General features: G+C 34.6%; 3 protein-coding genes across 12 annotated transcripts; 2 read left to right on the top strand and 1 right to left on the bottom strand.

The window, feature by feature from the left end:
* The first annotated feature begins 2,475 nt into the window (after positions 1–2,475).
* LOC107952962 (auxin response factor 11) lies at positions 2,476–9,992 on the top strand. 9 transcript variants are annotated; one of them, XM_041117925.1, is made up of 16 exons: positions 2,476–2,881; positions 3,007–3,141; positions 3,493–3,608; positions 3,710–3,805; positions 3,899–3,955; positions 4,099–4,251; positions 4,341–4,425; positions 4,520–4,610; positions 4,722–4,886; positions 4,983–5,096; positions 5,207–5,279; positions 5,367–5,514; positions 5,601–6,193; positions 6,284–6,471; positions 6,553–9,226; positions 9,674–9,992. In XM_041117925.1, exons 2-15 carry the CDS (start codon positions 3,087–3,089, stop codon positions 6,698–6,700), a joined length of 2,082 nt encoding a protein of 693 aa, XP_040973859.1. In that variant the 5' UTR covers positions 2,476–2,881; positions 3,007–3,086; the 3' UTR covers positions 6,701–9,226; positions 9,674–9,992. The 9 variants fall into 9 exon arrangements, with proteins under 9 accessions (XP_040973859.1, XP_040973860.1, XP_040973866.1 ...); XM_041117926.1 differs by having other exon boundaries at positions 2,480–2,881; positions 3,082–3,141; XM_041117932.1 differs by having other exon boundaries at positions 2,480–3,141; positions 5,601–5,753; positions 6,000–6,193.
* Positions 8,600–9,368, top strand: LOC107952963 (uncharacterized protein At4g00950). The gene is made up of 2 exons (XM_041074138.1): positions 8,600–9,181; positions 9,264–9,368. The coding sequence occupies exons 1-2, from the start codon at positions 8,600–8,602 to the stop codon at positions 9,366–9,368; spliced, it is 687 nt and encodes a 228-aa protein (XP_040930072.1).
* A 1,449-nt stretch (positions 9,993–11,441) lies between the features above and the next one.
* Positions 11,442–14,228, bottom strand: LOC107952964 (uncharacterized). 2 transcript variants are annotated; one of them, XM_016888174.2, is made up of 3 exons: positions 14,028–14,228; positions 12,300–13,153; positions 11,442–12,096 (listed from the first exon to the last, which is right to left on the bottom strand). In XM_016888174.2, exons 2-3 carry the CDS (start codon positions 13,127–13,129, stop codon positions 11,628–11,630), a joined length of 1,299 nt encoding a protein of 432 aa, XP_016743663.1. In that variant the 5' UTR covers positions 13,130–13,153; positions 14,028–14,228; the 3' UTR covers positions 11,442–11,627. The 2 variants fall into 2 exon arrangements, with proteins under 2 accessions (XP_016743663.1, XP_016743664.1); XM_016888175.2 differs by having other exon boundaries at positions 13,968–14,203.
* Between the last annotated feature and the right edge of the window lie 5,736 nt (positions 14,229–19,964).

The raw sequence follows: 19,964 nt of genomic DNA, 5'->3' as shown, positions 1-19,964 counted from the left end.
TAGCGGTTAGGTGAGAATAGAAAGTGACTATTAAAAACATTAAATAAAAATGATATATAATATAAAATTTAGTTTATTTTATTTTATTTTTATGAAATTATTAAAATATGTGAAGTTGTAATTTTATTTAATAAAAGTTTTATCATATTATTTTATAAGAAATCAATAATGTATTTAATTACAATTATTCAATTAATATCACTTTATTTATAGTTATATATTTTATTTTATATCTATATATTTAAATATCACATCTCACATTAACTTTTTTGAAAATCAATGAAATAAAATTAGAAAAGTTAAAACCATAAAAAGTCCAAAACCATAAATGGACAAAACGGTGTTTAAGCTGCAAAACGCAGCGCCAAAATTTTGGCTGGACTTTAAAGCTCCCCTGAAGAATGATAGATGTGGTGCGGTGAGAAGCTTTCGCCGTGATTCTCCAATGAGATTATACGCAAAAACATGAAAAACACACTGAAACGAGAATCCAAACAAAATCTCATAAGAAAGAGATGTTAACAGTAATGTGATTAGTAAAACTTACATTTAGATTACATTTGAAGTAGTGAACATTAATCATTATTTTGTGAAAGTATATTTCAATACCGTACGTAAATGTATTATACATGGAGTAACGTGAACAGCTACAAAACTACTACTCAGTAATAAGCGAAGACAACATTTAGTGCTATTGGGCAAGTGCATCAAGTCTTAAAAGGTGATGTCAAAAAGAAAAAGAGAAGGGAAAAAAGAAACAATAGCGCTTGTGCTACACTCAACCTAAAGGACAATGGGGGAATGAATGGAACAGATCTGACAAACTATTTAAAAACCACACACGCTTACCATGCCTTTCAGTGGGTCCCTACACAACAGTGGCAACATCTGTAATTACAGACATCTACAATGTCTAATGTAAAAAACATAAATGCCTTCTTAATTTTATTTGATTTGAAGATTACCAAATTAACAAAATAGACAGCCGAAAATTCTCTGCCGGGTTTACACCAGCCAACACGGTTGCCTGCCATGATCCAGGAAAAGATAGAGACCGCGATACGCCTACCCCAAAGCAATTAGAAATGGAGAATGGAGCTTCACTTCTAACTCCATTTTCTTTGTATCGCATCCCCGAGGTGGCGGGGCGTCAAGTAAACGGGGCAATCAGTGATGTGATGTGCAATCATTGCTTAAATGCATTGATACAAGCAAGAATCGTTAATCCTAATTTTATTAACTGTAACTAACTTTGGTTATATTTTATGATAAATTTTAAAAAAAATTATCCAACCTTTCGATCGGATTGAGAGTTAAATGAGAAATCAATTCGAAAAGTGGCCTTAAATTGATTAGATTGAAAATCAATATGAATCAACTAAAAAACGGTTAAATTGAATTTTTTAAAAATTTTTATTTTTAATATTTTTTAATCGAACGGATTAAACCAACCAATTGGTGACATGACCGATTCGGTCACTAATCCAATTTAAAAACATAATAATTTGTATTAGCAATGCAATTTCCATCATTGGTTAGGATACAAAATTGTTTGGTCAGTCAAATGTTATATAACGATTTATAATATTACATACTAATCATTTAATAAATTTATATTTTCAATTAATTATTAATATGTCGTAGTATAGAATATAATCTCATTAGTATACATATTTAAATTATAAATGTAATATTAAATTTCAGATAAATTTATTTTTTTCATTATTTAATAGAGAAATTAAGGGTGTTAACAATTTAGGTTACATTTTTATATTAAAAAAAGAAAATAGAGACGAAACATTTGGCTCCACAATTTTATATTTGGGTAATGTAATTTTACTTTTCTTAAACCTCAAGCGTTGTTGTGTTGCCCAAGCAGTTTTTGCATCACATGAGATGCAGGTTATAGGCTTGAGAGTGACAATTCTGCAGTAACTGATATTGGGGATTGGTTAGGAGCATTACACAACAGTGTCAACTGCACATAAAACATGTTTACCAACATGCTACCTGTGTTTGCATGAAAACAGGCTACTTCACTCTTCAATTACCGCCCCCCCAAATGTTTTAATGGGAAGTAGTTTAAATAAATTTAAACAGAGTATTGTCGTTTCTCAAGTTTAAATGCAGTTTATGCTCGCTCTATTAACAAATAATTTTAGTTTTAAAATAATATATCATATATATATTTGTAAAAATTTTAGAACCATCACATGAAAACCATTCATTAATAATGGTACTGGAAGTCGTATCTTTTACAAATTAAAGATGATAATTAAAAGCATACTGTATACATTAGGACTCGTTTCGTAGGAATGGGCAGTGAAAATTAAATGGTAGATGGTTATGGCATTCAACATAAAACGACAAACAGAAAGAAGATTGTGTATGTGGATACAGTTTCAAATGATATTAGTAAAACTGTAATTATTGACTTCAATTTTAGTGATAAACGTGGCCAAGTCGTGAGTGGTGAAATACAAGTGCAGAGAAAATCACATGATGCGAGGGGTGGGGGGTGGGGTGGAGGGACACTAAACTAAAAACAAAGTGTAATAGAAAACTCTTAGGATAGAAATCTGAGAGACAGAGAAACAAAACAGAGTGAGCGGTTTTCGGGATTTGGTAACGGCGATTCAAGTTATATTGTGAGGTGTTTGTTGGAGAGCGAAAGAAGGGGGCTGCAAAATAAAACATCAGCTTCACTCTTACATTACAGCTGCTTCGCCAACAAAGGTTAAGCGGTATTTGGAGACCAGACAAAAGTAGAAGGCGGTTTTGTAACAAAAACAGAGCAGGCCAAAGTTTATTAAGAGAGGGGAAAAAGAAAAGATTTTAATCTTCCTAGTCGTTACACAGAAACTACCAACAATAAGTTCATGTATAACCGTCGTCTTTAATTACTCTTTTTTGCTTTCTTTTGTTTTCATTGTTCTATTTTTTCCCCTTTATTTCCTCGACTCTTCCTGCTGATATCTTATTCTCTGCTTTCATTTAATGGGGTAGGCTCTGCTTTTTCCTTTTAGCTATAGTGTTTCTTCTTTAGTGATTTGCTTTCTGTATATCGTCGGTACGTCGTAGTTTTGATGGCTAATGTACAAGTTAATCCAAGGGGTTCTTCTATTGCTCACTCGGAGTCAGGTGAGTGTTAATAAAGTTCATAGAAAAATGGCTCTGTTTGGCTGCTGAGAAACTACAAGGGAAAAAAAAAAGGGTTTTATTTAGGTTGCTCCATGGTTAATGTACGGACATTGGGTGTTTTTTGCGAGAGAAATAAACTCAGCTTTGCTGGGTGGAGCTGAAAGCTTTTCAAATCATGAAAAAAAAAATCCTCGATGGGTGGTTTTGGTTGTTTCTACTTTCTATGCATTTTTCTTGCGTTTTCTCAGTAGCCAATTGGAGTGACATTTTTTTTTTGAATTTTCTTTTTCCTTTTCTGTTCCTCTATAACATCTATGTTTGTTTTAATTGAATTTGATTTTGGTTGGATAGGTTCGAGTGATGATGATCTATACGCAGAGCTATGGAAGTTATGCGCAGGCCCGTTGGTGGAGATTCCTCGGAATCACGAGAGAGTGTTTTACTTCCCTCAGGGTCACATGGAACTAGTAATTTGTCTTTTTAACGATCTTTGGATTCTTCCTTATGTTTAGATTAAAATTTTGAAACCGCCATTTGTTTTCTCTTTTCTTGGCTTTGTTTTGTGCAGTTAGAAGCATCCACTAATCAGGAACTTAATAATCAAGCCCCACTGTTTAATCTTTCTTCTAAGATCCTATGTCGTGTTATTCATGTCCAGTTACTGGTATTCTATCTCTCATTATCTTTCCCTACCATTTGCTTCACTTTATAGCTTGAATATATCATCTTATTATTACTTTTTTTTTTCCTGAAATAGGCAGAACAAGAGACTGATGACGTTTATGCTCAGATCACTTTGCAGCCTGAACCAGACGTAAGTAAACGCTACCCCCCTCCATTCTTTTCTTTTTAGTATTCCCTTCTTCATACTCTTTGGTTGACGAATTTCCAGAGGAAATGTGAACTAAAAACATACAATTGAATTATTTAGTTATACGCATATGTTTATTATTACAGCAAAGTGAACCTACAAGTCCTGATCCTTGCCCAGCTGAGGCTCCAAAGAGGACAGTTCAATCGTTTTGTAAGATTTTAACAGCATCGGATACGAGCACTCATGGAGGGTTCTCCGTTCTTCGAAAGCATGCTACTGAGTGCCTACCTCCTTTGGTAATAAGTTCGATTTATTCTGTTAAAAACCCTTGTTAGACTTTCAGATTATGGTGTTGAATTAAATTTTGTGTGTGTGTTTTGAACAGGATATGAATCAGGCAACCCCTACTCAGGAGTTGGCTGCTAAAGATCTTCATGGATATGAATGGCGGTTCAAGCATATATTTAGAGGTAATGGTTTTGTCTTTTCGGATTTGCTTTCTTAACACGTCACGGTTTGGCAGCTTTCTTGGACCTGTTTTTAATTCGTAATCCAAATAATCAGGACAACCACGGAGACATTTGCTTACAACAGGGTGGAGCACCTTTGTCACTTCCAAGAGATTGGTTGCGGGAGATGCATTTGTGTTTCTCAGGTACTTGGGGCTTTTGGAACTTTCTTGGTGCTTGAGTTTGTGTTTGCATGTTCACGTCTGTGGCATTTTTGCAGTCTCTTTAGTTGTAATTGGACTGGCTTGTTTTATTAGAGGTGATAATGGAGAACTTAGAGTTGGGGCTCGACGGCTTGCTCGCCAACAGACCACCATGCCATCATCTGTGATTTCCAGCCAGAGCATGCATTTAGGAGTGCTTGCTACTGCTGCTCATGCTGTTACAACGCAGACCCTCTTTGTTGTGTACTACAAGCCAAGGTATAATGTTCTCTCTAGATGTACACATGGTTGGCAGTATTATTTCGTTATTCTGATTACCTTGAGACTGAGTTTCTTTCCCTTGCTCTTGTTCAGGACGAGTCAATTCATAATAGGTGTTAATAAGTATTTGGAGGCCATTAAAAATGGATTCTCGGTTGGTATGCGTTTTAAGATGAGATTTGAGGGGGAAGACACTCCTGATAGAAGGTAGGTTTGTCTCTGTACTTTGTTCCCTAATGTTGTTTATCCTTTGTACTTGTGATTTTTTTTTTTCCTCTAAAATTTTATCCAGGTTGTTTATCCGTTCTTTTATCCAGGTTCACGGGTACCATAGTTGGGGTAGGAGATTTTTCCCCACATTGGTCGGAATCTAAATGGCGGACCTTGAAGGTTGAATATAGTTATGAATTATTGGTACGAAATGCTAACCTGATTCTTGTTTTGATAGTAATTCTACCCCACTATATCTTGTTTTAGATTCAATGGGATGAACCTGCAACAATACAAAGGCCAGAGAGAGTTTCACCATGGGAAATAGAGCCATTTGCGCCTTCTGCTTCCGTAAATCTTGTACAACCATCTGTAAAGAACAAAAGGCCACGACCTGTTGATATTCCAGTTTCTGGTGTGGGAAAATTATTCTTTCAAGTATTTGGAATAGAGTCTTGGTTGCTCACTTTGTTAACTTTGATTGATTTGTTGAAATTGTAGAAATTACTACAAATTCAGCTGGTTCAACCTTCTGGGGTCGTGGTTCAACCCAATCTCATGAACTAACTCAAGTAGGAAGCACACCTGAAATCCAAAGCAGTGAAAGCCAAGTTATCTGGGGTATGAGGCAGAAAGAAGCTGATTACAGTCGAGGTTATAATTCGAACGCCTGGCCACATTCTCCTCTTGTGAATGTCTCTTTAAACCTTTTTCCTAATTCAGTGAGTGACAAAAACAGAACTGAAAAACCACAAACCACTCTCACTGGTTATGCCTTGCCTTCTCTATCGAGGCCAAGTAAGGGCCTGATGCATGACCAAGTTGAGAAAGGGAAAAAATCTGAGATTTCCACAGGTTGCCGGTTGTTTGGGTTTAATTTGACAGACACCATTAGTGCAGTTATCCCCACTGACAAGGAACAAACGAACACAACGGTTGATCACAATGGTGTTTGGGGGTATCTTGCAGCTGCGTCTCATATTGATCAGAATCCAGAAACAGCTAAACAGAAGCATGTTGCAGCAGAGGCCTCGTCCAAGGAGATGCAGGCTAAGCAGGGTGCATCCACTACTTCAACCAGAAGTCGTACTAAGGTAAACATAGCGGTATCTACTTGTTTATACTTGCATTGCTTTTTTCATTATTGAAGTTCCTGATTGAAACAGTACCTGTGTATTCCAAAGGTACAAATGCAAGGGATTGCGGTTGGTCGTGCTGTTGACTTAACTGTGTTGAAAGGATATGATGATCTCATTAATGAAGTGGAGAAAATGTTTGATATCAAGGGAGAGCTTCGCCCCAGTGGTAAATGGTCCGTTGTTTTCACTGATGATGAGGGTGATATGATGCTTGTTGGCGATGATCCATGGATGTAAGTAACTTCGAAGAAGCTCATCTGCTTTTATTTCGTTCTTTTTGCAGCTGTTTTTTATAAAATTGTTTTGTTTTGTAGGGATTTTTGCAAGATGGTGAGAAAGATCTTCATATATTCAAGCGAAGAGGTGAATAAGATTAGTCCAAGATGCAAATTTGCAGTGTCGTCTTTGGATGGTGAAGGGACTGCTGTAACCATTGATTCAGAGCATAAATCTGAAACATGAAATAATAAAGTTTGAAGACCCTTCTTATTTACATTACTCATATATATTGTTTTATTTTGGTTTTCCTTGGTAGATTAAACTCTGATTAGAACAGTGAATGAAATGCAGCATTGAAGAAAAAGTACACAGTTGATGCATGGTAAAAGAATAGGAACTAGAAACACTTGTAGATTTAGAAAAAGGAAGGATTGTCCATGTGAATAGCTTTGCTTTAGTGAGTGGTTCAGCGAATAATCAATCAGACTGTAAAAAACATATGTATAAATGTTTTGCATTTAATTTGAACTTAGTTCATTGCTGGTTGGGTGGGCAAATTCTGAGTGAGCTATAGCTTTCACCGTGGTCTGGCCCCCCTAAGGAGAAGCGACCCAGAAATTGTCTCGATTGTGTTATCCCGTGATCCAATCTCGATGTCTCTGCCTCCTCCAGCCTTGTGCTGGGAGGGTGGCCATGAATGTCCTTTTAAAAAAGCTGGTTATGCTATGCTGCTGGTCCCTATTGAACAGCTTCATCCACATTATTTGTCCTCTCAATTCAGTTGCTATGGATATGGTACTGGTCCTGATTCCTGAAGGGGATTTTTTTTGTTCTTTTAAAGTATGGGGCAGAGCAGTGGGTTAGCCAATCGTGGGGCGTCGGCTAATATAATAATAAGCTAATCTTGTTATGGCTTTGGTTTTATTCTAGCAATAGCTTTAAATAGGAATGCACCTTTTGCTTATTACTTGCTGCTCTGTATTAACACCAAGTGTAAAACTGCCGACTATTTTTTGGGAAAAAAACCAAAACTTTCTTATTCTATTTGGTAATTGAATAAAGTGAAATGAAATATGAAAAATAATGCGATGGTTGCTCACTTAATCTCTTAATTATGTGATCGAGAATTTGATCCCCTTCATAAGAATGAAATAGATTTTATAATAAATTATTTATTTCTTTTGAGAATATCCAAGAAAATTAATCATTATATTTTATAAAGTAAAAGATTTTATTTTTTAACTAAATTAAAATCTTATTAATTCATGATAGTGTTAGATGTTTAAGATAAGGGAAAAAAGAGTAATTGACGGGGAGATGAATTAATGCGCATGTGAGATAAATGGGATTGGGAAGTGATATTGGTGGCAATGAGGGTGACTGTTTGAAAGGGCATTTTCTTGACCGAGTAAAGTCCAAAACAAGCCCACGTCTGAAACAGTATAGGATGATTCTACCTTTGGACCCTGTCAGTCAAATTGGCATCCTATGAGCCTCCTGCCACAATCCTGTGCAGCTCCTTCCACCCACCCTTCACACCGCTCAAACTATCTTTCTCACTTTTTTCCCTTTGCAAACCATGAATAGTTGAATAAAGCTGACGTCACCAGGAAAAGGTGCACTGGAGATTCTTGCTTTTAAGTGCTTTCACTGTTTAACCTTGTCTTTCTATACGGATATGGAGTCAAGCTTAGCTACTTTATTGCTTTATGATTAAGGTCAATCCATTCCATTAATTACAGTAGTTTTTACTTTCAACCTATCAATTCCTGGAATTGGTACAAGCTTTTTGGTTAGATGAATAGCAATCACACATTTCATTCCTATTATACAATGGAAGTAGAGTACTCTATATAGTTGGAACCCATTCTTATTTCGAAACCTGGTATTTGAAGTCTTTTTAACATATGGCTAGCATGAGAAGATCATAGCGAAAGTATATAAGAATGATCCTTGATTAATCTTTGCTGAGGGGGTTGAAAATAGCGACAACATTGGACTTAAAAGGCTGGCCTCTTTTTCTTACGGGGACCTTCCTTGCTCTCTTCTTTGTCTCCTCTTTTTGTAGGGTACAAAACAAAAAGGAACTAAAAAATAAAACCCTCCCCTATCCTTACGCATAGAGAGTATAGAAAGAAAATCATGGGAACTGAGGCAGAGCAAGAGTCAAGCTACACACCAAAGTTACCGCTGTTTTCAGCTCCACAAGCGCACATGCAGTCACCAGAAAGATCAGGGACGTCAACCCCTCCATTACACGTCTCAGCCTCGGTTCCGTTTCGCTGGGAAGACGAACCTGGAAAGCCTAAACCATGTACCACACTCACCCTTTTCTCTAATCCCAATCACTTGGCTCAAAAGTGCCTGGAACTGCCTCCCAGGTTGCTACAGGATGCCAAGAGCACCACTGTCTTGGAACCTGCTAGACTTCAGTCTTCTTCTTCATTCAGAATGGGAAGTGAGTGCTACGGCTCTTTTCGTGTCGGCAGTGTTAGTCCTGAGAGGGTGCAGCTAGGTACCATGGTTCTTAGTAAGAGAGGGACCTACAAAGACAAAGGGTTTCTTGGTTCTTGGAAGAGAAAGACATTCAAGGCTAAAAGAGAAGGCGGTGGGGCTGGGAAAAGTTACGTCTTCCCATCTTCTGGTGATAAAGACAGTGAATGCGGCAGAGAAGAAGAAGAAGAAAGCAATAGTAGCAGTGTCAAGATCACCAGAATTAAAAGGGTTGGCAGCTTTCATAACCTCTTTAATTCCAAGTCACACTTCTGGGTAAGTTCCATCTCTCAGTTTCTTTACAAATTTATAGTCTTTGTGGGGTGCTGTTATGCTACTTTCATGGTTTTCATCACAAATACTGAATGACTCACCACTTGCTTCCTCTAGTCCAAATCCTTCTTACTTGTCAAGATAATTTGCTTAAATTTTATGAAGCAGATAATTAGAGGTTGCTCTTGGATGTTTAATTAAAGCTTAAATTTGGAAAATCTTGTCTAACCAGGGAAAGAAAAATGCTCCATGGTGATGGTAAGTGGAGATTACTTGACATAATTAGGTTTACGGGAATGGTGGCAAGTTTCTTGAAGTAGAATCTAATTGAGCTTTTTGCTATTGACTGACTTCACAATTATGTAATGTGCCACTTCAATTAGCTTTGTCGGCAATCAAATCAATACCATTGCTAGAAAGTTGTTTGATTTTGGTGTTTGGACACGACAGGCAACGATCTACCAAGGTTTAAAGCTAGCGGTTCCATGGAATAAAAAGGAGAAGAAGGATGGATTTATGGGCTGACCCTTTTTTATCTTTAGTTGATCAACTACACTCCAGTTCAGCCGGTTGATATTTTGGTGTGAATGAAAATGACTAATCAAAAGTAAAATATAGCTAATGCCCCTTACTATATCGTTTCTTCTCTAGTTGTGGTTGTGGGGCTGTATTCAGCTAAGGTTTTTCCTTTTTTATCTGCAATCCCAATCTTGTGCATGTAAGTTGTTGGACTGGATATATAGCAGTAATAAATGTAATTATGGCTCAACTCTATCCATTGGCCCACGGGAATGCAACACTCTTTCACCATTTTGGCATTTGCTAAATTACTACTATTCTCACAGTAAGTTGTTCTACTCATCGCCTTACTTTTCTTTATATGTTGGAGGCTAACCGACAACAAAAGACCCACTCAAACAGCATCATACGCTCAAAGGATTTTTTGAGTGAGGGATAGGGTGGGTGAGCTGCGTTGAGTTCACCTACTGATTAAGAAACCAGAGCCCACTGGATTTGTAGCCTGATTCATTCAACTTTCACCCATCGGGATCACCATTAGCAGGGTTTTGGTGAAGAAGCCCAATTATTGCCTGTAACATACAACAGGTTTTCATATTGCTTTTCACCATGCTCCTCCTTCAGCCTTTGTTTGGTAGGGGTTTTTTTTTTTTGGAAAGATGTAAAATACAATAGTGAAAAAAAAATGGAAAAAAATATATATATATATATTTTATAATTTGTTTTCACCTAATGCTTGGTAAACTAGAAAGAAAAAACAAAAGCAAAAAATTTTAAAAATATATAATTTTGAACTAACATACACCTATCTTTTATTTCCTCTCATCTCATCAATCTAATTTAAAATGATTAATATTTATGCATGAGATGGAAAATGATAATTTTTTATATTTTCTTTCCCCTTATTTTTATTCTCTATTAAACACATTCAAAATTTATCTTCTTTTCACTTATCCATTTTCCTTCCATACCTTCACTTTTCCACCCAATAAAGTAGACTTCACTAGCTAAAGTGGAAGAAAAAATTAGAAAGATGAAAATTGAAGAAATAGAAAAATGGAAAATATAATTTTTTTCCCCATAAATGTGCTTTGTAGGAAATATAAAAAGATTTCCATTGCTTGGTGTGCATAATTTTCTATCATATGTGTGCATAATTTTAAAATAAAATACACACATCTCTCATTTTCTCCTCTTATCTTTTCAATTTTAATTTAGAAAAATTAATTTTTAAATGAAAAATAATCACCCACCCATCCAAGCACACCCAAGTTCCATAATAACCAACAATAAAAATTGGACACTGGAAAATTTTCCGGGTTCATTGTAACAATGTCTTCAACACCACCAGCACACTGATAACAGATTGAAGAAACAAGAGGCATGAAGGAAACAAAGCAATCAAACAATGAACTTTTATTCTAGGCAGGCTTAAGCATTTGGTTATTCATGCATTCGTGAATCAAAAAGCAAGATACAGATTCAAAATCTGTGTGACCTTGCTTAAGTTATTAAGATAGAGGATGGACTTAGAATCCAGAGACAGTTCAATTTATAGACACTGAACAAGCTTCGCTTTTCATTGATGGATTTATCAAAGAGATATATATCGAGATACTTTGCCTCCTGACTCTTTCACCCAATATATGTACAGCAGCCCAACACATCAATTATGCATCCAAAGTACGCTACTAAGAAATAAAGACCTAAAAACAAACAATAGATACAGAAAGGTGAATAACTAGATACATACATTATACAGGGCTTAATACGTGTAAAATTAACGGGGGAAATTGTTCATATATGGAAAACAAATTTAGTCAAATTATCTGGCCATTCTTTGTTGCAAACCAAAGCAAGGGGATTAATTGATCTCTCTGATTCTCTAGAAAGGAAACATCCACCCCACAGTCCATCCCAATAGCAAACCAGCACCAACAAGACTCAGCCCCAATGCAAAAGCAACGACATACTTGGTCAAGTCTGGTCTAGGCAAGCCACGCTTCCCTCGATTACCTTTTCCAGTCTTTTGCCAGCTCTTTCGCAGTTTCCTACTGTTGTAGGACGTAGGTGGAAGAACTACAGGAAATAGAGGGGAGACTGGCTGCCCATTATCCTTGGTATGGACAAAAAGGGCTTCTAGCTGCAATATTTGGAACCACTGTTTGTAGGCAAAGAGTTGTGAGGCTTGTTTGAAGAAAAGCTTGATGACATGCTCCTTCTCTTTATAGGCTCGTTTTGCTGCTTTCTCAGCTTCCCTAGCACGGATTTGTGAGCGACGAAGTGCATCTAACAGCTGAGCTGTGGTAGGATCAGACTCCGTAACTTCCGCTATAATATCCTTTTGGATTGTTCTATCAAATACAGTTGAACAACAGAGATAAAATCAATGGTTTTTCTTTAATTATTGGTTGGCTAGAGATGCAGAACAATGCACATCTAAGAAGCCATTTTGGCTAGCCGTTCCTATTTTAGACACTCGTTTAACCTATTCATTCAAAGCATTAATCAATGAAATCAATAACACCACTACTTGAAACTATTATTAAAAAAATACCTGAATGGTGTGTTGGAAGCACACTGCATCTTTCTTCCAAGAGTTCTTACAGAATCAGGAGAGCCCTGCGCATTTAGGATTGGACCAAGCATAGGGCCTGCTTCAGACTTCCGACCCAAAGAAGACACTTCATTACCGCCATAAGAACCGGAAGATGCACACGAGTACCTTCTTACATGCATCTTCTGAGGTGGGGGAAGATCACAATTCTCAATGAAATCCAACGACTTCTGTGCAACCAAAGAGGCAAGCTCATCTTTATCTGTTGTGCGCCACCATGGCTCAGCCTTCCCATCCCCAGCCCAAGGAGACTCTGGATCGTAACAGCAGTCATTGATTTTTTTGGAAACATGGCATTCAACAGATTCCATCTCCAAAAGTTCATAGTTTCGCACCGTCTCAGTTGAATCAAGAGAACCTCCATTGTTCTTTTTTCTGTCAACACCAGAAGCATCTTGTGCATCATGCGGGTGAACTCTACTTACATTGGAGGGAGACTTTATTTCAGCTTTCAAACTTTCCACTTCATCCTCCAAGGCATATAACTGCTCATTTGTTAAACCCTTTTGGGGTCCATAGCTAGGCTGCAACTGAAGCCACCACCTCATATCAAGCGGTAGATTGGAATAGGAAGGGTTCCTGTTGAGAGCATTGAGATCAACCGCAGGGTGATCACGAGCATCTGCTACACCAGTGGGGCTAGAATCAGCCTGTTTACAATGAGATGATGATTGGCAGCAAGCTAACTTGGGAGCTCTTTTGGCATCTTCTTGGACAAAGCAACGATTCGCTGTTCTTTGCCAGACAGCCCTTGCTTCAGCTGCTGCCATTACACTCCTTGTCGACACATGTAGCTGCCAAAAATAATTTGTTGCAAATGAGATTATTACTCTAGCTAATTAAGTAAGATAAACTTCAAATCCTCATTCTTCACTAAATCAGTAAAACTACCAGCCAACCAGACATGGTTAAGACAAATTTTATAAGTTGCCACAGCAGTCAAAACCAAGCAGTAACCATATTGGAAATCGTAGGTTCCAACAATGATTACTTAAGAAATACAATCAGATAATACATGTCCTTACCCCTGTATGAAGTACAAAAAAGTTCAACCATCATGCATGCTTAGCAAACCTTAAGTTCATTGCCTTAAATCAAAATTTAAAAGAGCATTTTATTTCAAATGTACTTTATGACTTCACCATACACCATGCTTCTCAAGCCAAAAATAGAAAATGGAAGTGGCAGATTTATAAATAAGTCAATACAACAACTTATAAAACACAAGAACCATACATTTGCAAATGCAGCCAATACAAACTTGTGATGAAAGGGTTTATTTGAGGCGTAGTACTTAATAAGACTTGAAAACCTAATTTGACTTGAAAACCTAATTTCACCCACTGTCATTCATTTCAAGTAAAGTTCAGATACTTCCTCAAGATATGACCTTCATTAGATCATCAAATCAGGTAAACAAAAGAAAGCAGTTGAATTCAGGCCACATAAAAAATTACAATCTAAATCGTATTCACTAATAAACTCGATGTATAGAAACTGAGTCATTGAACAACGAGATATTCAGAGAAGTGTAGACAGAAAAGGCAATGAAACGGTGTATGCAACAAGGTCAACTAATCTAAACATAATTCAACAAATTAAACATACCCGATGATAAACAGAGAGAGAAGAGAAGAGAAAAATAGAATAAGGAGAAAGAGCACAAACCCAGAAAGATAAAGGATTGAAAGGAGATGAGCAAGTGGTAATTGCATAGATGATAGATCTAATTCTAATCTAACACATAATACAAGCAGAATTACAAGAAATCGTTTTAAATGTCAATGGATAAGAGCAGAAGAATGAGACTAATGTCCAAAACTTTTATTTATTTATTTATTATATTAGTTCTTGTGTCAGCCTTTCTTTGGATTTTAGTTTTTATAAAAATCTTCTTATAAAACAATAAATTTTGAAAGGGGACGGCAGCGTTTCAAACTTTGACCCAAGTTTTTATACCCTACTTTAATGATTATATGAAAGCGCTTTAGGGGCTATTGATCGATTACACGTGGCGAATGACTGGGAGATCAATGGTAGGTAGTAGGTCCGTTATCAAAGCTTCGAGGGTGATATCATATCACGATCAAATTGGAAGATTGGAGGTCTGAAAATTTTGTATTAATATGTTAGATTTATTAAAAGAAATTTAATTATTGAATTAAATAATTAAATTTCTTTATTACTATTAATCAATGACTTGGGGAAACTTCACCCACTCCCATGATGAAAAAGTAAAAGTAATAATATAATATTAAAATTCTTATTGGTCTAAAACCATGAATTTTAAATATATTTTAAATTACCCTCATTAAATTACCTTCAAATAAAAAAGGGTATGTCTGTAATTTCTCTAATTAAATTAGTGACTCAATTAAATATAACATCAGTTAAAAACTTAAATAATAATATAGATATATAACAATTTAAAAAATATTTTTAAAGTCAAAATTTTATAATTTTATTAATATTTAAAAGATAAACTATAATTTTAATATTTTTTTATTATGTAAAAATCCTTTCCAGCCACCACTCATACATACAGTGAAAACTTGTATACCTAAAAAAATCAGCTACAATTGCAATAATAGCAATAATGGTTTAGGTATGAAGGGCAGGGGAAAGCATTAAGAATCCTGGGGGTGCCCATTGGTTTTGTGATATTTTGCGGTTTCATTTAATCATTACCCTTCTCTTTTCTTTGTGTTATCAATTTTTGTGTCTACCTCTCAAGTAGCTAATTTAAGTTCTGACACCTGTTTACTTATACCATCATTTTTTTTCTCATAATATTTTATGTATATTTTTACTTTTTGAGAATTCAATTTTTTTTTTATTTTCAAATTTATAAATCTAACTCTAATTATTAATATCATTAAATTTGTTAAAGTGGCATTTTGATTTTTTTTAAATATTCACATAACAAAAAATTATGTCAAAAAGTTAAAATATAAAGATTATATCTTAAATTTACACATAATATAGAAACTAAATTTGAAACTTGACTATTGTTATATAATCTATAGGAAAAACACGACATCATGTCATTTTACCACGTTTATAGCCAGTGACAGAGCCAGGATGTTAATATTGGGGGACTAAGCTAAAATTAGACATGCTATGTAAAAATCGATTCAAAAGAAGCAATATTCTAACAATTAAAAAGAAATAATATATCATTACTTAAAATTATGCACGAAGTTCTTTCAAGGAAATAAAACTACTAAATATAGAGTTTGAATCAAAAGTTTCAGCAATCTCTCTCACAATATAAACAACAAGATTATCTGTAAGAAACTCATATTCTATTTTGTTGCGAAGCCTTGTTTTGACAATTTTCATTGCCAAAAATGCTTTTTTTGAAGTTGCAGTTGAAACAGGAAGAGTCAACAAAAGACGAATTAATCTATCAACAAGAAAATATACCTTTGACATCCGTGTCTCGGCTAATTCTTGACAAAGATCAGAGATTGTGGATAGACAATTTTAGATGATTTGGAACATTTTGCTTATAATGCTGCAACTGATACTTCAAGATTACTTTCTCTTGCTCAATGAAATCAAGAGGATAATATTTTTCCACAATACAACAAATATCATCCACATTTAATGATTTATAAGCATCATTAGGATCCAAAGTGAAGTTAAGGGTAAGAAGATCAATTGCCCATTTATTAAATCTACTATTTAGGTCAAGACTTGAGATTCTATAGCAGCATTGAATATTTCAACCTGATAATGGTGCTCCATATTGAAATCAACATGTTGGTGACGACCACGTTTTACCACATAAGGAGAATCCATATCAAGAACTTCAATATTGTGCTTTTCACAAAATACTTTCACAACTTCCAACAAATTGTCCCAACCATCTCTAATAGGCAAATTTTGGCCTAGGCCCCCAAAAATTAATAACTGAAGCCAAATGATGCAATCGGTCGAAAACAAGTTAAAAAAGCCCCAAATTGAAAGACAATCATTAAATTATGGCAAAATCAAAAAGATGGAGAAAGCCAAGGAGTTATCAAAATTTGTTGACTTGGTAAAAAGCTAAAAATAGGAAGATATGATTTTTATTTTATTTTATTTTATTGTTAAATTATTTAGGCTATTTTTAGTAAACTCCATGTATATAAATAGAGGTGTTTTGTTCTTTGAAAGGGAACTTCCTACTTCAATTTGGAATTGGATTATTCTCTCTTTTCTTATTTCCATTGGAATTGAATTATTTTCTTTTCTCTTTCAATTACGTAGGAATTTTGTCCATTTCATTTCAATTTCTTTGTTTTTTCTAAATTCGTTCGATTGCTTTTAGCCTTTCTTTTTTTTTTATTTGTTTTGCAATTAAGTTTTCGTTATTCTTGATTTTGGCCCTAAAATTTGTTTTGACTACATTTTGGTCTTCCTTGAAGCTGTGTGTTTTGGAGGGTGGGGATTATTTCCCTTTTGGTCCCTCCTTGTTATTTGCACGTTCAAATTGGTCCATTTTCTTTTATTTATTTCTGATTTGCTCCAGAATTTTGCTTTAAAATTCGATTTAATCCTTTTTTATTTTCGCTATTTTATTATCAAATTAACTAATTTCATATATTATTGCTATTATTTTTATGTTTCTATTTATATTTATTTTGTTATTCTAATACTATTATTATTTATCTAATTTTATTTATCTATTTATATTTCTACTATTATTATATTTCTATTTATTATATTTTTATTTCTATTTATATACTAATATTATTTTCATTATTATTTTTTATATATATGTTTTTCACTCTTGTTATTAACATTCTATTTATTTATCTATTTTTTTACTTTTTTTGTTATTATCTATTTTAACTTTTTATATAACGCTCATTTCAAATTTTTATACATTATTTACTTTGATATTTTCATATATTATATATTTCAAACTCTTTTTTACACATTATATATTTTGAATTGTTTATATATTATTTTTAAAGAGTTTTATATATTATTTTATCTTGAATAGATACTAATTTTTTTTAACATTATTTTATAGATCATTTTTATAATCATCCTCATTTTAAAAAACTCTCAAAATAAAGAAAAATTTCGTGTTTGGAAATTCGAGAAATCGTGCCCTACCGTGCTGAGTTTCGATTTTTTGCTCAACCGAATAACTGAATATTCTTTTGAAATTTCATCCATGTTTTCTTAAATTAAAATGAGGCAATATTTTGTGTTTGGAAATTCGAGAAATCGTGCCCAATCGTACTGGGTTTCGACTTACCGTTTGACCAGATAGCCAAATATCCTTTTGAAATTTCAAATGCATGAGTTTTGGAAATTATAAGATGATCTTGTATCGAGGGTTTGAAATGTTGTCTTATCGTGCTGGATATGATATTTTATTCCTTTTAAGCGAGAAAATCTCAATATCCAATTCAAGTTATCCAAACGTTTTAAAGGAATTATATTTTAAAATCTTTTTCAAATTTTCAACATTAGAACGTTAATTGATCAATACGGTACCAATTTTGGGCGTTGCGAGGGTGTTAATCTTTCCTCACGTGTAACTGACTCTCGAATCCGTTTTCTAGTTTTTTGTAGACCAAAAACGTTATTTTAATAAACCGAAATACTTTATTAAAATGATTGATCACAAGGTGACCCGATCACACCTAAACAAAAAGGATTGGTGGCGACTCCATTTTCGTTTTAAAGTCGACCTCCGTTTTTCAAAATAAAAAATGGTTTCGACACCACCTTCTCTCAACTTTTGTATCAAAGTTTTGGTGTTTGAGATTAAGTACATAACATTTACTATATCTTGTGATTTTTGTTGTAGATGTTGACAAAGAGTATTTGTAATACCTATTATCTCTTTCACTAGATGTAAGATAAAAACAAAATCAAAAGATGTAACTTCTTATATGTTGCAGCTGCATCCCTGCGAATAGAAAAATTAAAGTCACTTTCAATAATATTTTCTAGAATAGAACAAGTAGCATCAAAATCCTTATCAAGCTACAAACAAAACTAAAATGAGAGCTCCAACAGGTTTCTCTAGCTCATTTCACAGTGCCAATTTGGTTAATTCCTTTACCAGTTTCAAGTTCATCAATTGCCAACATATTTGCAATTTCCATTGCTTGGGCAGCTTGTAATTGATCGTGGTGTTTGAAAGAGGCACTAATTATATTGACAATGAAGTTCAAATCAGAGAAAAAAATTATGAATAGGAATTACCTCTCAAGAAGCAACAACTAATGCCAATTGGAGTCGATGAGCCAAGCAATGAATGATCGTCGTGAAACTAACTAAAAATTTGACTTAAGGCAAGTGCACATATCGAACAGTAGTATAGTTTTGGTGAGACCGGAAATATCGTATCCACGAGGACTAAAAGTACTAGTAATTACTATCTTTTTATTATCTAGCCAAAATTTAAGAGAATGTTATAAACTAAATTAATTATCTAATTAACTAAGATTACGACAGAGATGAAAGTTGGAAAATACTTTTAAAAAACTGATTGAGAAGACAATACCCAAGAAAGAATCCACCTAGATTTCACTTATTACCTTTGACTTAGACGATTTATTCACTTGACTTATTCCATAGAAATCCCTGATTTATGTTATTATCCCTTTCGAGACTAAAAACAACTGATTCTAGGTTGATTAATCGAAATCTTTTTCTAATTAAAACCCCTATTATCGCATTAACTCGATCTATGGATTCCCTTATTAGATTTGACTCTAATCCGGCAAATTTATGTCATCTTATCTCTAGGATTGCATGCAACTCCGCTTAATTATGAATAATCTACTCTTAAACAGGGACTTTTCCTCCACTGAATAAGCACATCAAAAACCTAAATTAATATCCTGGAATATTAAAACAAGAATTAAAACTCACAATTAAGAATAAGAACAAGTGTTTATCATATGAATCAAAGAGTAATAAGATTCGTCTTAGGTTTCATCTCCCTTAGGCATTTAGGGAGTTTAGTTCATAATATTAATAGAAAACATCTCAAAGTTTGGAAAACAACAAAACGTAAAGAAACCCAAAGAACTTCAAGGAAATTGGATGGAGATCTTCAGTCTTGATGTAGATCCTGACTCCGATGTGATTCCGATGGCTATTCTCGAGTATTTTCTGGCTCCAACTCTGTGTGTTCCCCCCTAATCCTCTTCTAGGGTGTTTATATAGGCTTTAGAATGCTTCAAAACCCTCAAAAGTGCCCTTTTTTGAATAGAACTAGACTTGGGCTCGTTAGCGGCACGGCCGTGTGCCATGCCCGTGTGCAAGTACTCAAACCGTGTGCAATTCTGACTTGGATTTATATCGACGCAGCCATGACACACGGGCATGTGGTCTGTCCGTATGCCTTACACGGGCGTGTGGTTTATCCATGTGGCGGTGCCAAGGCCGTGTGAAATACTGTTTTAAGCATAATTTGTCCATTTTTGGCCCGTTTCTTGCTCTTTTTGCTATTCTAAGCTCTCCTAAGTATAAAACATGAAATTAAAGGATTAGGAGCATCAAATTCACTAAAACCAAGGAAAAATTATTCATAAATATGTCAAGCATGGGGTAAAAATATGTATAAATTACGATTTATCAAATATCCCC

This window comes from Gossypium hirsutum, chromosome A07 (assembly GCF_007990345.1).
Source record: "Gossypium hirsutum isolate 1008001.06 chromosome A07, Gossypium_hirsutum_v2.1, whole genome shotgun sequence".
Classification (NCBI taxonomy): Eukaryota; Viridiplantae; Streptophyta; class Magnoliopsida; order Malvales; family Malvaceae; genus Gossypium; species Gossypium hirsutum.
The sequence above is the reverse complement of the archived record's forward strand: the minus strand, read 5'-3'. Positions and strand labels throughout refer to the sequence as shown.

Excerpts from the sequence above, each read along its gene's own strand:
- LOC107952964 (XM_016888174.2), bottom strand. The coding sequence starts at position 13,129 with ATGGCAGCAGCTGAAGCAAGGGCTGTCTGGCAAAGAACAGCGAATCGT. Across the intron at positions 12,097-12,299 it reads GCTTCCAACACACCATTCAG|AACAATCCAAAAGGATATTA; the intron begins GTATTTTTTTAA and ends TGTATTTGATAG.
- LOC107952962 (XM_041117925.1), top strand. The coding sequence starts at position 3,087 with ATGGCTAATGTACAAGTTAATCCAAGGGGTTCTTCTATTGCTCACTCG. Across the intron at positions 5,280-5,366 it reads CTAAATGGCGGACCTTGAAG|ATTCAATGGGATGAACCTGC; the intron begins GTTGAATATAGT and ends ATCTTGTTTTAG. Across the intron at positions 6,194-6,283 it reads CAACCAGAAGTCGTACTAAG|GTACAAATGCAAGGGATTGC; the intron begins GTAAACATAGCG and ends TGTATTCCAAAG.
- LOC107952963 (XM_041074138.1), top strand. The coding sequence starts at position 8,600 with ATGGGAACTGAGGCAGAGCAAGAGTCAAGCTACACACCAAAGTTACCG. Across the intron at positions 9,182-9,263 it reads AGATCACCAGAATTAAAAGG|TCTTTGTGGGGTGCTGTTAT; the intron begins GTTGGCAGCTTT and ends ACAAATTTATAG.